The sequence below is a fragment of the Rattus norvegicus genome, chromosome 16 (assembly GCF_021556685.1).
Source record: "Rattus norvegicus strain SHRSP/BbbUtx chromosome 16, alternate assembly SHRSP_T2T, whole genome shotgun sequence".
NCBI lineage: Eukaryota > Metazoa > Chordata > Mammalia > Rodentia > Muridae > Rattus > Rattus norvegicus.
This window is the reverse complement of record NC_141549.1, coordinates 18,708,835-18,723,324: the sequence shown is the minus strand read 5'-3', so window position 1 is coordinate 18,723,324 and position 14,490 is coordinate 18,708,835. Positions and strand designations below refer to the sequence as shown.

Here is a 14,490-nt window from a genome sequence, read left to right as displayed (position 1 = left end):
GTGTTTCTTGATTGCTCAGGGACTGGGGTGGGGGCTGAGTGGTGAGGGCTGGGATGGGGATACTGTGCCCTCCTCCTCCATGGTCCTTCCAGCCTCTCACTACCCTGACACCCATGCTGCAACCCACCATGTTTACCCTCCCTAAACCCCATGGCATGACCAAGGATGGCCTGAAGGCACAGCCACAGAGAAGACAAGCATGTAGGGTAGACACTAGGAAGAACTTCCCATAGCAGAGCCTGTGAGGCCTAAGGAAAGAGGACTGGGGGAGGCAGAAGGCCAGAGGTAGCTGTAGTGTAAGGAGGGGGAGGGGCACTGAGAAAGGTGGGAGTCAGGCCCCCAGCCTGAGGCCTTGGGTGTGGAAAGGACTGGATAACAGCTGGATTTTTGCCTCTGTGGGAAAGGTCTCACCTATAGGAGCTATGGGGACTGAGTGCCCTGACAGCAGAGACCTGCTCAGGTTTGGGGGTGATGGGGAGCAGGGAACTTGCCCACAGTCCCAAGCTTCCCAGAGATGGTTCTGCAGTTAGTGTTGATTTTTTTTTCTTTTTTTCGGAGCTGGGGACTGAACCCAGGGCCTTGCGCTTGCTAGGCAAGCGCTCTACCACTGAGCTAAATCCCCAACCCCTAGTGTTGATTTTTTTGTTGAGACTGGGCATCATGTAGCCCATGCTGGCCTCAAGCCTGCTATGTAGTTGAGGATAGCCCCCTGCCTCCACCTCCTTAGTGCTGAGATGACAGGGGTAGCTCCCATGTTAGACTGCAGCTACAGGGTGACCCAAGTGCAGGGATGGAGACATGCGGGTGGGGACAGGGCTGGGGGTGGGGGGGACAGCAAGGCAAGGTGGCAAACTGCAGAGTGTGGCATTTAAGGCAGGCTGCATGCTCCTCTCCCGGCTTAGAGTAGGGGTCCAGGGAGGGTCCCAAGGTTCCGCTCTTATCAGGGTGCAGCTACAAGAACTGTGGGCACATCAGATCCCTGAGAAGCAGCCTGACCCCTGGAAGGACATGAAGTGGGAGATCCAGGTCTCCCACCAAGGCCTTTCCGGCACAGAGCAGATGGACCTCATAACCACCAAATGGGTAAATGATACCCACCACCGAGGCACTCCTGTGCTAATGCAGCCCAGCTATACCTGTCTCTGCTCAGTCAGGTCTGGGACCCCAGGCAAGTCCTTCAATCCCGGAGGAAATCAGTCTCCTTTTCTGGGACTTCAAGAGGCATGACATCGTTTCCTCCCTCACTCTATACCCTCCGCCAGGCCCTGAGGGATCTGAGATTTCTATCCCAGAGCTGACAAAAAGCCTGGACTCTGGGTGTTCCTTCCTCTAGCCAGGCCCACCCTGGCTGCCAGCTCCCCTCCCTGGCAGCAACAGAGGCAGCTGGGTGGCTGAGTCAGGGGAGGGGTGTGTGAGGTGGGGGTGGGGCTGGTGGGCAACAGAGGTAGCTGGGTGGCTGAGTCATGGGAGTGGGTGCAGGGGTGCAGATGGGGGTGGGGTGGGGGTGGGGCTGGAGGCAGCTCAGCTGACCGTGGGACTCACGTGTTCCCCCTAGGGTCCGGAAGGCCAGAGACAGGGAGGGAAAGTTAACATTAAACTTGAGCCTGTACGCAGTGGCCCTGAGCCCTGAATTCTACCCAAGCTCCCCAGAAATAAGAAAGTGGGGGTATCAGTGGAGGGACCGGGATGGAGGCAGCTCTGTCGGGGGGCTATAGTCAGAGGCCAGCATGGGATGCCCGGAGGAGGTCAGGGACGGAGTGATGGGTCTCCCCGGGGACCAGAGACTGAGGACATGGGCAGGGATGGCCATAGTTCCCAGCCAGAGATACTGAGGTCCCCCATGCAGGCTCCTGTGAGGTCACAGGACTGTCTGCAGGTGAATGGGCTGAGGTGGGGACCTGGGGTTTGGGTTCGAGGACAGGACGGTGGTGGTGCATGGTGGGTCACCTCTCACACACGCGCACTGTCCATGCAGCGACGATCCAGGAGGAGATGCTGAAGACCAACAGCACGGTGCCAGGGCAGATGGTCATGAGTGTCTTGGTGACAAAGCGTGTGTTGAAGGTGACACGGTTCAGGGCTCCGATGCTGCGACTGGATGCGTCCGTGAAGATGCGGCTGTGCAGGAGCATGACCCGAGCCAGCAGATAGAGGCGCAGAAACATGGGGATGGACAGAAGCACATCCACATCCGCCTCGGCTGCTGACGGCACCAGGGAGAAGGCCAGCCGCGCCGTCCATGTGAAGCGGTAGTGGCCAGGCACTGGGTGGATGGCACACACAGCCAACTCCAGCGAGATCAGGGACACTCGCTCCCACGTCATGGCAATGCGCCAGTCATCGGCACCATTGTCCACCAGGAACAGCTGTGGGAAGGCGGTGGTGGCTGAGTGGGTCCCCTGGGGATGGGGCTACCCCCTTCAGAGGGAATGCTGGCATGGGTCTCAATCCCACCCAGCTCAGGATTTTGGACAAAGATTATTTCTGTTTGTGTTCTTTTGAGAGAGGGTCTCATTTAGCCCAGGCTGGCCCCGACCCTCTAGATTTCCAAGAATGACACTGAAGTTCTGATTCTTATGCATCAGTGCCAAATGTTTGTTGACAGGTGTAAAACACTCCGTTTGGCTTGTTTTGTTTTGTTTGTTGTTTTGTCTTGTCTTTTTGAGACAGGCTTTTATTATAAAGCTCAGATTGGCCTTGAACTCTCAAATCCTCCTACCTCAGTCTCCAAAGTAGTAGGATGATGTGATATGTGCCATGTAGGACACATGGTTTTTCAGATGTAGCCAAAACTAAAAGTCAACCAAAGATGCTTGCCTTGCCTGCAAGCATGAGGGCCTCAGTTCAAGTCCGGGATTCCAAAGAAATAACCCACACACACACACACACACCACACACCACACACCACATACACCACACACATAACACACATACCACACATAACACATACATCACACACACCACACCACATACACCACACACACACACACACACACACACCACACCACACACCACACCACACACACCACTACACCACACACACAACACATATACCACATGTAACACATACACCACATACACCACATACACACACACACACACCACACCACACACACCACACCACACACCACTACACCACATACACACACCACACACACACACACACCACACCACACACACACCACACACCACTACACCACATACACCACATACACACACACACACACACACACCACACACACTACACACACCACATACACATATCACACATACACACACCACACACATCACATACACACACCACATACACACTACATACACCACATACACACACCATACACACACCACATATATCACACATACCACATACACCATACACACCACACACACCACATACATACACCACACATGTATACCACACATACCACATACACACTACACACCACACACACCACATATACACATCACATACACCACACACACATGTGCACACACACGTGCAAAATAAAAGGAGGAAAGGAAGTGTTGGGCTGAGCTCTGGGGAAAGTGCTTGCCTCGCTGCCCTGGGTCTGATCACCTGAACTGCAAAGAAGTCCTTTAGCTTAATGTCCACCTCGCCCTGTGGGGGACACATGGTCTGACACTGTCTTGGGACACAGTGGTGTTGGTAGGCCTCAAGAGCCTCCCTGCCATCAGGAGGGCACCTGCCCCACACTGCAGGTGACACCTTCTCCATGGCCCAAGTGCCAACCAGAGACCTCATCACTGTCAGCCCTCAGTCTGACTCCCTTGGCCCTCCTGCAGCCCAGAGTCTGTTCATCCTAGCAACTTCCCCATTCTGGAACCTTCTCAGCACTGCAGAGCTACATCTGTGGCCTCCCTCAGTCTCCATCCCTATGCCTCAGGTCAAAGGGCACCTGCCTGCCTCCCTAGCATCAAAGGGAAGAACTGGTCTTAGCAGCCCACTCTGTCATCCCAGCATGGGAGATGGTGACGAGATCAATAGTGTCCAACCTGGGCTACTTGAGACCCTGTCTCAAAAACAAAAAACAACCCCCTGGAGAACAGACAAAACAGGGACATTGGGAGGGTCCCCAAGGCCCCTGCCCAGCGTCGGGTCACACCTCCGAGGTGGTGATTACCAACCTGGATCTCTCGGGCGTGGTAGAGGATGACAAGGCCAAGCAGGATGACAGTGGAGAGGCTGATTAGGCATTTCAGGGCGAATGAGCACAGAGACTCCTGCGCAGAGAGGGAGGGGACACTGTGGTTCCCGGCATAGCTGCCCAGGCGCCAGCTGAGTGGGAACAATTACCCCCCAAACGGGGTCTGTCCCTGCGGCTTCCCCCTTTCCAGTCTCAGCTCCTCTGGCTCCCAGAAACATCTCAGTGTGGCACAGCCTTACGGATCTTGGCGACTTCAGCGTGCGGCACCCATCTGCATTCCCTCTCCTGCGCCCCTTGCCTTTGCTCATGGAACCCAGATGAGATGCCAACCCCAGGCTGAGCAGATGTTGGGGAACGGGGCCTACCTTGGTGTACACACCCCAGGACAGCTCTGTTTCTGTCACCATGACGACAATCCCGAACATGCCAAAGATGAGTGCATAGTCACTGAGTCGTTTACGCTTCTCGAAGAGGGCCCTACGGTGGCCCAGGCGGTGACTGACGGTCGGGGGCTTCCCTGAGCCTGGCCTGTCCTCGTCTTCCTCTTCCTCTTCCTCCTCCTGCGCCTGGGAGTGGCCCCTGGGGCCACTGGGTGACAGCCCAGCAGGCTGACCCTTGGCCATCATCTGCAGGCCGGGGCCTTGGGTGGGCTGTCGGGGGCGGCCTGCCTCGGGGTCCACAGGTTCCCAGCCCAGGAATCCAGGCCCACTGCCCAGAGGCCGCCCCACACTGCCATTGTGGCTGCGGCTACTCATGGCCACCTGCCTCCGTGGGCTGGACTTGCAGCAGGCCCGTTGGGGCCCAGCATGGTTCAGCAGAAGGGCTTCCGAACAGACCTGTGGAGACAAGAAAGAGCCATCACTGTAGCTATTCCAGAACATTCCAAGGCTCGGGAGAGTCTGGAATGCATTGATCATGTGGATCATGTCAGCATATACCTTCCCCTGCTCAAACCCTGCTGCAGCTCCCCAGAGCTATCTCTACCTTCCAGACACCAGTGTGCCCTGTAACCACCCTGGCCTGAGCACCCCCTTCCCCTCAAGCTACTGACAGCAAGTGACAAGGTGGCCTGGGTGCTTGCAAGGCCTACTGCATACCTCTCCCCACACGGAAGGAGAGGCAGTTTGGGGCTGTGACTCAGCTGCCTGACACATGTGCCAAGCACAGCCTAGGAGCTGCCATGTTGCTCCCCTGGGCAGCCTCCTCCTGGGTAGTCTGGGCTGGCTTAGGAGGATGGATGCAGAGCAAGGAGGGGAGCTACCTGGGTGAATAGTCCTAGGCTCGCTGTGTTTTGAGCCTCCAGGTAAAAGGCACCAGGAACTCCTGCTCTGGTTTTCTAAAGGAATGTCAGGCAGCCAGCTGGGCTCTCGACCAGCACCAAGTTAGAGCAGTGACTGATGAACTCTGCCTGGTGGTGGCAGTGGGCAGGGCCTTGACAGGGAACCAGCCTGCCTCTCCCCCTGAGGGGCTATGAGCTGGGACAGAGCTGCTTTCTGTCATGGGGCCTGAGATACCAGCTCAGTCTATTTCTTTTCCTTTTTTTTTTCTTTTTTTTTTTTTTTTTCGGAGCTGGGGACCGAACCCAGGGCCTTGTGCTTCCTAGGCAAGCGCTCTACCGCTGAGCTAAATCCCCAACCCCTCAGTCTGTTTCTTTTTCTTGTCTTCTGTGATTTTATTTATTTACCTTAGAGACAGGCTCTCAATCAATAGCCCAGGTTGGCCCAGAGCTTGTGACATACACTAGATGATAGGATGGCAGATGTGAGTCATCATGACAGGATTGGTGATACATACCTATCATGTAAGCAACTGGGGAGGCTGAGGCAAGAGGTGATGAACGCCAAGGCTAGCCTGTCCTATGTGAGCTTGAGGCCAACCTGGGCTACACGAGACTCTGTTTCAAAACATGAGACCCTGTTACAAAATAAAATCGGATCAGTAGGTGTCCCTTGCTGAGTCTCAAGGAGACACCCACCTCCCCACACCCCTTCGCAGGAACCGCAGCGAGAATGGCCCATTATAGAAATTCTCAGGACACTAGACCTGTGTCTGGATGGCCTCTCCAGCACCCAGAAGGCCATGGGGCGGAGGAAGGGTGCCAGAGCTCTCCTCACCAGGCTCACTGACTCTTCAGGGTGACCGGGTCTGCTTGCCCTTTGCCCACCGGCCGCCAGGGAGCTTACAAGGCCAGGCTGGCAGCCCAGGTGCTGTCACTGAGCACCTTGACCTCGGTTCAGGGTGGCCGGCGAGCGCGTGCTCATGCCACTGACAGTACCACATGCACCCTTGTGCACGGACTTCGTGGACTCAGCGTCTCCCACTCACAATCTTCCCTCACCGGGAGACACGCGCACCCACTCTTGTGTCCCTGACCCTGACCCCGTGGCGACACCATCCCCAGCATCGTCCCCGGCCGCATAGCCCGGGGAGTCACTATTACCGCCGCCCCCCGCACCACCCCCCGCTTCCTTTCGCCAATACCTGCGGGCGACAGCGGGGACCTGGACCCGCGTGCCAGCGCGTCCCCGCCGCGGCCGGTCAGGGAGGGGGAGCAGCACCGCCCTGGATGAGCAGCGCCTTGGATTGGCTGAGCACGCCAGGCCCCGCCCCCATGACCCTCAGGCCCCGCCCATGCTTAAAGCTTCCTCCTGGGCGCTCTGAAGATTAGGAGCGTACACCCCCCCCACCCCCGTGTCCCCGAGATGGACATCTGTGCGCGGACAACCAGCTATTCCAAGGGATCCTGCACACCTGGACCTCATCTCTGGGGACAGACAAGTCCGCTCACTTCAAGGCCACCGGTCCTGAACCCTATCAGCTTTGCCGGCAGAAAGAGCTCCGGGGAGCTGGAATCATCAAGGATGTAGAGAACCCCAAACCTGCTGTTCCCCCATCCCCAAGCCAAACCTGCAGAGCTCACTCACGCAAGTTTTTGTTTTGAATCAAAGTCTTATGTAGCCTAGGCTGGCGTCAAACTCAGTGTGAAGTGCAGACTGCCTTAGAACTTACCAGGGATCCCAGGTTAGCCTTGAACTGGCTTTGTAGCCAAGGATGACCTTTAAGTCCTGTTCCTTCTCCCTTCACCTCCAGAGCGCTGGGACAGGCTTTCCCTTTCCCAGCCCATGCAACATTTTTTGTGGTCTTGGGTTTTTGTTTTTTGGGTTTTTGTTTGTTTGTTTGTTTTTGTTTTTGGATAGGGTCCCATTCTGTATCCAAAGCTAATCTTGAATTCACTCACTGAAGTCCTCCTGCCTCAACCTTCTCCCTAAGGTGCTGGAGCTTCAGGTGTCTCCCAAGACACCGGAAGGACCAAGGGGTAGCCCTCTTCTCCACCCCCTCAGTCATGTTGGGGAGCTGAGGTTGGTCTGCAGCCTTGGTCGCCCCCAGGTGCAGCTCTCCCTCCCGGCTCCATCCGATTCCTTCCTGGCCCAGCGTCTATGCAGCTCACAGAGCCTTGGGAAGGACCAAGGGGCAGATGTGTGGCCAACAAGTGGCCCTGGAGCAGTGAAGCACTGAGCCCAGCAGAACCACCAGCACAGTGACAGCCCAGGTGTTGGGGGTCACTGCCACATCCGTGCTATGCACATAGGGAGCCAGGTGGAACTGGCCTGACATGACAGACATGAGCAGGTTCCAAGAGACACTATAAGGGACAGGCCAAGAACACCAGGTTCTGTCTCCAGCCCCTGAACCTTCTGTATGCAGCCACCTCATCCTGAGGCCACCTCATCCTGAGGCCACCTCATCCTGAGGCCACCTCATCCTGAGGCCACCTCATCCTGAGGCCACCTCATCCTGAGGCCATCGGCCTTCCCTGCCTGCCCCTCCTTGGACAACCCAGGGATCTTTTTTTGTGCCTTGCCTTTCCCTTTCTTTCTTTCTTTCTTTCTTTCTTTCTTTCTTTCTTTCTTTCTCCTCTTCTTCTTCTTTTTTTTTTTTTTTTGGAGCTGGGGACCGAACCCAGGGCCTTGCGCTTCCTAGGTAAGCGCTCTACCACTGAGCTAAATCCCCAGCCCCCTTCTTCTTCTTCTTCTTCTTCTTCTTCTTCTTCTTCTTCTTCTTCTTCTTCTTCTTCTTCCTTCTTCTTCTTCTTCTTCTTCTTCTTCTTCTTCTTCTTCTTCTTCTTCTTCTTCTTCTTCTTCTTCTTCTTTTTAAGAAAGGTTTTTTGTGTTTGTGAGGCTCGAACTGACTGCAGAGCTGAGGGCGACCTGGAACTGACCCTCCAGTCTCTACCTCTCTAGTCCTGCCTGAGGGGACAGGCATGGGCCATCAAGCCCCATTTGCTAGTGCTGACACCAGAACCCAGGGTTTCATAAACTTTGGGAAAGCGCTCCACCAACGAAGCTGTAAGCACACAACCTCCTGAGACACGCCTCAACCTCTCACAGCTCCCAGGGATTAGGGACATGCCCCAGTTTGTCATGAAAATTGGGGTGTTCACTGCGCATCTAGTTCTCCTGAGATCCCTGTCTCACCATGCACACCCATGGTGCCTGTGGCCACAATCAAGTCCAACAAAGGAATTAACAGGCTCAGCAGCCACTTCTGCCTATAAGACACACCCCTTCCCTCTTGGGGCCCACCTTGCCTTTAAGGAGCCCCTCAAGGAGGAGGTATCCTAGCAACCAGTTGGGATGGCCCAGAGACCTCCAAGAACCTCAGCCCTGAGGACAAATGAGGCTGGGGGCGGTAATCGGCAGGGGCTGATTCTGGGCTTGAGTGCAGACTGGCCACACCTTCATTCTAGGCATGGGCTCCAGAGGGCTATGGTGGGCAGGAAGGGAGTGGAGGAGCCACAGATACCCTTGGGATACTGTTAGACTCCTGTGACAGAAAACAGCCTTGCAAAAACTGTCCTTTGGAGACTGCTGAACACGAGGCACTTTCTTAGGGCCTGAGGGCTGAGCCACCAGTCCTGGGCAGTGGCTGAAGGACACCAGGAAACCCTTTCTGGCCTGATGGCACCCAGAGACAGGGGCTGAAGCAGAGGTGGCCTGGTCACACACACTCTCCCCCAGGCTCTGAAATCAAGCAGGCCCAGCAGCACACACCAGCCATCCCAGCACTGGGGAGGCCGAGCCCTAAAGGAAAAGACGAGCCTTCCCAATATAGAGAGAAAGCCAACTTGGGCTATAGCCCTGTTGCAAAATGAACAGAAAACCAGGAAGGAGTTTGTCATCGCTGAGTGTGTAAAGGCCTTGAGGCAGGAGCAGAGAAGGAAATCACAGAAGTGGGGTCCCACATCTCAGGGAGCTAATTCTGGGTAATCTGGGGCTTGGAGAGCTTGGATTTACCCATCTGTGTGCCCTGAGCCCATTCTGTATACAGAGCTTGTCCTCTCAGAGATAACAGAAGCTCCCAACAGGCCAGACCTCAAGTGGGAGAGCACCAGCCCCAGTCGTCTCCGGGAAGGCAACGCCCCAATAACATACAAGGTGACATCCACAGGCTCCTTAGGAAGCCTTGGAGACCCAGCCCACTCATCTCTGCAACTGTCAGGACCTTTGCTTGTCCCCAGACTTCACAATCTGACCTCATGCAGAAGTGCTATCTGATGGTTTTTGTTTTAACAGAAGGTCTCAGTCCCTACTATATACACAGCACCTCGCCCAAGATCTTATGGATAGTAGCTAGTTATGCAGTGTTTGTTGATTGTCTAATACTGACCCCATGGACAGTGCACAGTTGACATTAGACATCAGTCAGGACTGGAGATGGAGGGGTGGGTCAGGATCTTTTGGACCTGCCTTTAACTCTACCAACCAGGCTGTGTGACACTAAGCAGGTCACCAACCTCTCTGAACTAGCTCCCCGCCCCTGCTGAGAGGATCGAACTGGGCAATGGTGATGTTGCCAGCCAGCTGTGCTGCTGCTCTTTCAATGCTGTGTCTTTTCTAGGCCTTTTCCCTTAAGCTTCAGGAGGTTTTGCTGTTGTTGTTATAGGTTTTAATTTATTTTTTTTTTTCTGGAGCTGAGGACCAAACTCAGGTCCTTGTGCTTGCTAGGCAAGCACTCTACCACTGAGCTAAATCCTCAACACCAGGTTTTAATTTTTTTTAAAGATTTATTTATTTATTTCATGTATGTGAGTACACCATCACTGACTTCAGACATGCCGTTTTCCAGATGGTTGTGAGCCACCATGTGGTTGCTGGGAATTGAACTCAGGACCTCTGGAAGGGCAGTCAGTGCTCTTATCCGCTGAGCCATCTCTCCAGCCCAGGTTTTAATTTTTTAAGTTTTTATTTTCCCTTGTTTTCTTGTTTCAAGGTGGGGGTCTCATGTAGCTCAGGCTATACTCAAAATCACTAGGTAGCCAAGAATAACCTTGAGCTTCAGGTCTTCCTAGTTTCATCTCCCACATGCCTAGTTTTCGCAGTGCTGGGAATAGAAGCCAGGGTTTGGTGTGGGCCAGGCTAGTGCGCCAAGGGAGCAGCCCCAGCCCCTTTAAAATATTTAATTGAGAGGGCAGATACCCGCTTCTGTCACCGATTCCCCAGGATCGAACACCATCCTCTGGCTCCCAAGGTCAGCAGCATTGCACCAGGCACAAACATATGTGCACATATCTCAGAAAAATCCTTATTTTTTTTTTAAACTTAGGGCTCAGCAAGACACCTGCTGCTCTGGGAGAGGCCCAGCCTGGCACCCACACCAGTGGCTCACTACCTCCTGTGTCTCCACCTGCACTCACGTGCCATGCCTTCACAGACATATACTTTTTTAAAAAAATCAAAATTAGGACGTGGTAGTGTTGATGTCTTTAATATGAGCACTTGGGAGACAGAGGCAGAGGCAGGTGGATCATAGTGAGTTTGGGGCCAGCCCGGTCTTCAGAGCAAGTTCCAGGACAGCCTGGGCTATACAGAGAAAGCCTGTTTAAAGAACCCTGCCCCCCCAAAATAAAATTAATTTTAAAAAGCTTTTAATTAACTTCACGCGTGTGTGTGTGTGTGTGTGTGTGTGTGTGTGTGTGTGTGTGTGTATGTGTGTGTTTTGTTTAAAGGGACAGGATTTTAAGTTACCTTGGTCTCAAACTCACTACAGAGTCATGGCACTAGCTAAGCCTTCTGTGTACAACTGCCCAGTGTAGGGCCATGAGGCCTGCAGACAGACATGGGCAGCAGACTTTATTTATTTATTGTTTACTTATCCAGTATGTGTCTTTGTGCATCTGTGTCTCTGTCTGTGTCTCTCTGTCTGTGTCTCTCTCTCTGTGTCCCCCCCCCCCCCTGTGTATCCCTGAGCGGGCTGGAGGGCATCGGCCTCTGTGGCTCACTCTCAAGAGTTATACCCTGAGACAGGGTTTCTCATTAGCTTGGAGATGGCTGGCAGCCATCCAGCCCTGCCATTCTCCTGCCTCCACCCTGCACAGTGCTGAGGTTCTACACAGGCCACACCCTTCTTTCCCGTGTGCATGGAGCATGCAGATCCACACGGGTCCCCTTACTTACACAGGCGCCCTCCCACCTGACTCACTGCCCAGTCCTGTCTTTGCTTTTTTGTTGCTGTTTTTTTCAGATAAAGTATCACTCTGTAGCCCAGGCTGCCCTCCTCCCCCCAACTCAGGCCTGGCAGGCATCAACCCTCCTGCCCGACACCTAGGGGTGACCAGGGCTAGGTAACTCACCCTGGGCTGTAAAGGGCTCTGGAAACCACCAACCTGAGGTCCGTGTTACTTGGTGCCTTGAAGTTGCCCTCAGAGGTGGGATGGCTCTGCCCGTGGCTCTTTTCTTCTCCACACCTGTAAGGATCAGACGTGGGAACCAGATGGGACAGGGCCACAGGGTTCCTTTTCTTGTTTTGCTTTTGGTTTCTGAGACAGGGTCTTTGTGGAGCCCTGGCTGTCCCAGAACTCTCAGTATAAACTAGGCTGGCCTTGAACTCACAGAGATTTAGCCCTGATGCCTCTGTCTTGTCTTGTGAGCGTTGGGATTAAAAGGCATGCGCCAGCACCAGGCTGAAGGCCTATGGGTCTCAGTGTTCTTTAAGATTAGTGGCTTTGGCGACTATGGGACCCACAGCTGTGAGCCCAGCATTTGAGGTAGGAAGACCTCAAGTTTCAAAGCAGCCTAGGCTTCACAGTAAGATAATGTCTTTAAAAAGCCAAAGAAACAAACAAACAAACAAAAAAATCAAACCAAATCAAAGAAATAAACAAGGTGTACCAGGTAGCCACAGCCATGCTTTCAGTCGGGCAGAGGAAGGCTGACCTCGGACTCAAAGCCAGCCAGGGTTGTGGAGTGAGACTTTCTCTCCAAATAGTGAAATGCTTCATTTGTCGATGAGGCGATGAGGCATTGGGACAGCAGCTTGCTCCCTAAGCTACTCAGGCGCTCTCAGAGGCTTCGCTCTCAGAGGCTGCATTCTCAGAGCCTGCGCCCTCCTTGAGCTCAGGGTCCTGCACACTGCTGTTCTACACTCCCCTTCCCTCCTGGTTCTTCCTTGCTTGCTGTTGTGAACTTAAACGTGACTTTTCTCTTTTCCCAGGACCTGGGCAACGGGCAGTGGCCACGGGTAGTGGGGTGGTGGCTCAGGAGAGCTGACAGTGGCTGGCGAGGGCAGGGGCTGCCAAGGTCAATCTGTTGGCCTCCTCCAGACACCTGCCTCCTAGGTGATCCACAGGATCTGGGGCTGGGCCCGGCCAACTGAGCTAGACCGTGGCCATGAAATGAATCCTGGGGAATCCTACTTAATCTCCCCCCTAGTTCCTGGGCACCAGATTGAGGGGTTTCACACCTCAGGCTCAAGGATGAAATAAAAAGCCCAGACAGGACCCCACCCAGGATTTGTTGGGTTCAAGACTGGTCTGCCCCTGCCTTGTTGGGTGACCTTGGTTGAGTACTAACCCTCTCTGGACACCCCCCCCCCCAAGCTACCCACTGCAGGGGGTGACCGGCCAAGAGAGAAAGCCAGAGGAAAAAACCTGAGGGTCTAGCAGATCAGCTCTGAAGCTCCTGTCTGCCACCTCTGGGGGGAATCCCCGACAAACATGAGGACCAATGCCTAAGGAAGGAGCCATGGGGTTGTGAGGACTGCTATCCTGAGTGGCAGTCCCCAGGTCCCCAACCTCACCTGAAGCTGAGCCCCTTTCTCCCAGGGACTCAGGTCTCATACTGGGAGTCTCTGCTTCAGATTGTCTGGGGAAAATGAAGGGACATCCCGTGATTCCCGCAGGTCTCCTAAGCATCGGTAGACTTAGTGAAGCCGGGCAAAGAGACACCCCCACATTATCGCTCCCCGCTTTCGCCTGTTCACTCACCAGCAGTCTTCAGCTTCAGCTGCTGGAGTCCCTGCGTCCTGGTCCGAGAGCAAAACCAAGTGAACAAGCAGCCGGGCAAGGGCGTGGGAACAGAGGTGCGCGCGCCGCTGCAGCGCGGACCCCCACCCTCGCGGCCCGCTGGGGACGGTCAGGTGTCCCTTCCGCGGCGGCTCCCAGCGTGCACCCCGCCGAGGCTGACAGTGACCGAGGACACGCCAAGGGCTGGGGTGAACCTTGGTATCCGCTGGCTTTACACACACAGTTTACAGACGGGTAAACTGAGGCTGCGACCAGGACCGGGAACCCTTGCCCTTCAACCCAGTCAGGCGCAGCAGCTGTCGCCTCCCACAGAGAACTGCACTCCTGCGGGAAGCTGAGCCTGGGGCAGGGGAGGGTCGAGAGGGAGAGACGCCGGGAGACTCGAGCAGCTGATGACGCGGCCCAGACTGGAAGGTCCTGGTTGGGGTTGGGGGGTGGGGTGCCTAAGTGACCAGAGCGGCAGGAAGAGAAAACTTCTCTGTCCCGGTGTCTGGTTGTAAGGTGCTGCTCACGCAGATGGGGTCCCCCCTGCGCCCCTAACGGCGAATGCCGGGGTGGCGGGACCGTGAAGGTCAAACTACCCAGCCAGAACAATGAGCCTCCTGGGGTCTGGAGAGCTCAAGGAGCCGAAAAGCAGAGTCTGGAGCCCGGACTTGGGCTAGACCCAAGACTCAGTTCCCCCAGCCCACTCTGGGGTGGCTCTCCAAAACTGAAATGTGGGCTGCTGGTTCTGTCCTGCTTTGTCCTCTAAGTGTCGACCCCCCCAACCCCCCTAGCAGCCCTTCCCTCTTAGTCCCACCCCTGAGCACCCACCCACCTTCAGCCACGGTCTGAGACGGGGGGATTTCCTCCTGCGAGTCTGGAGGCCTTTAAGAGTCTCCATCATTTTTCGTTGTTGTTATTTTTGTTTTTGTATTTTTTCTTCCATACATTCTAAAAATAGCCGTTCCCCTCGCGCCAGTCCCCCAGCCCCGCAGCTTGTCAAGAGCTACGCGGCGCTCCCGCGGTGGCCGGGGATTCCTC

General features: G+C 54.9%; 1 protein-coding gene and 1 long non-coding RNA gene across 11 annotated transcripts in view; one reads left to right on the top strand and one right to left on the bottom strand.

The window, feature by feature from the left end:
* The window catches only part of LOC148000425 (uncharacterized), a 4,757-nt gene extending 2,685 nt beyond the window's left edge, over positions 1 to 2,072 (top strand). The window contains exon 2 of the long non-coding RNA XR_015640272.1: positions 1,976 to 2,072. This is a non-coding gene — a long non-coding RNA (uncharacterized LOC148000425). The remainder of the gene's footprint in view (positions 1 to 1,975) is intronic.
* Positions 1 to 14,490, bottom strand: part of Kcnn1 (potassium calcium-activated channel subfamily N member 1) — a 22,025-nt gene extending 7,535 nt beyond the window's left edge. For 2 of the 10 annotated variants that reach the window (XR_015639538.1, XM_087589010.1), the window contains exons 1-6: positions 14,285 to 14,490; positions 13,429 to 13,466; positions 11,830 to 11,910; positions 4,532 to 5,002; positions 4,147 to 4,242; positions 1,948 to 2,366 (exon numbers count right to left, since the gene is read on the bottom strand). Coding sequence is in view for 6 of the 10 variants with exons in the window: in XM_087589010.1 (XP_087445136.1) it covers positions 1,948 to 2,366; positions 4,147 to 4,242; positions 4,532 to 4,921 (905 nt within the window). In the remaining 4 variants the exon portion in view is untranslated. 10 annotated transcript variants of the gene reach the window in all.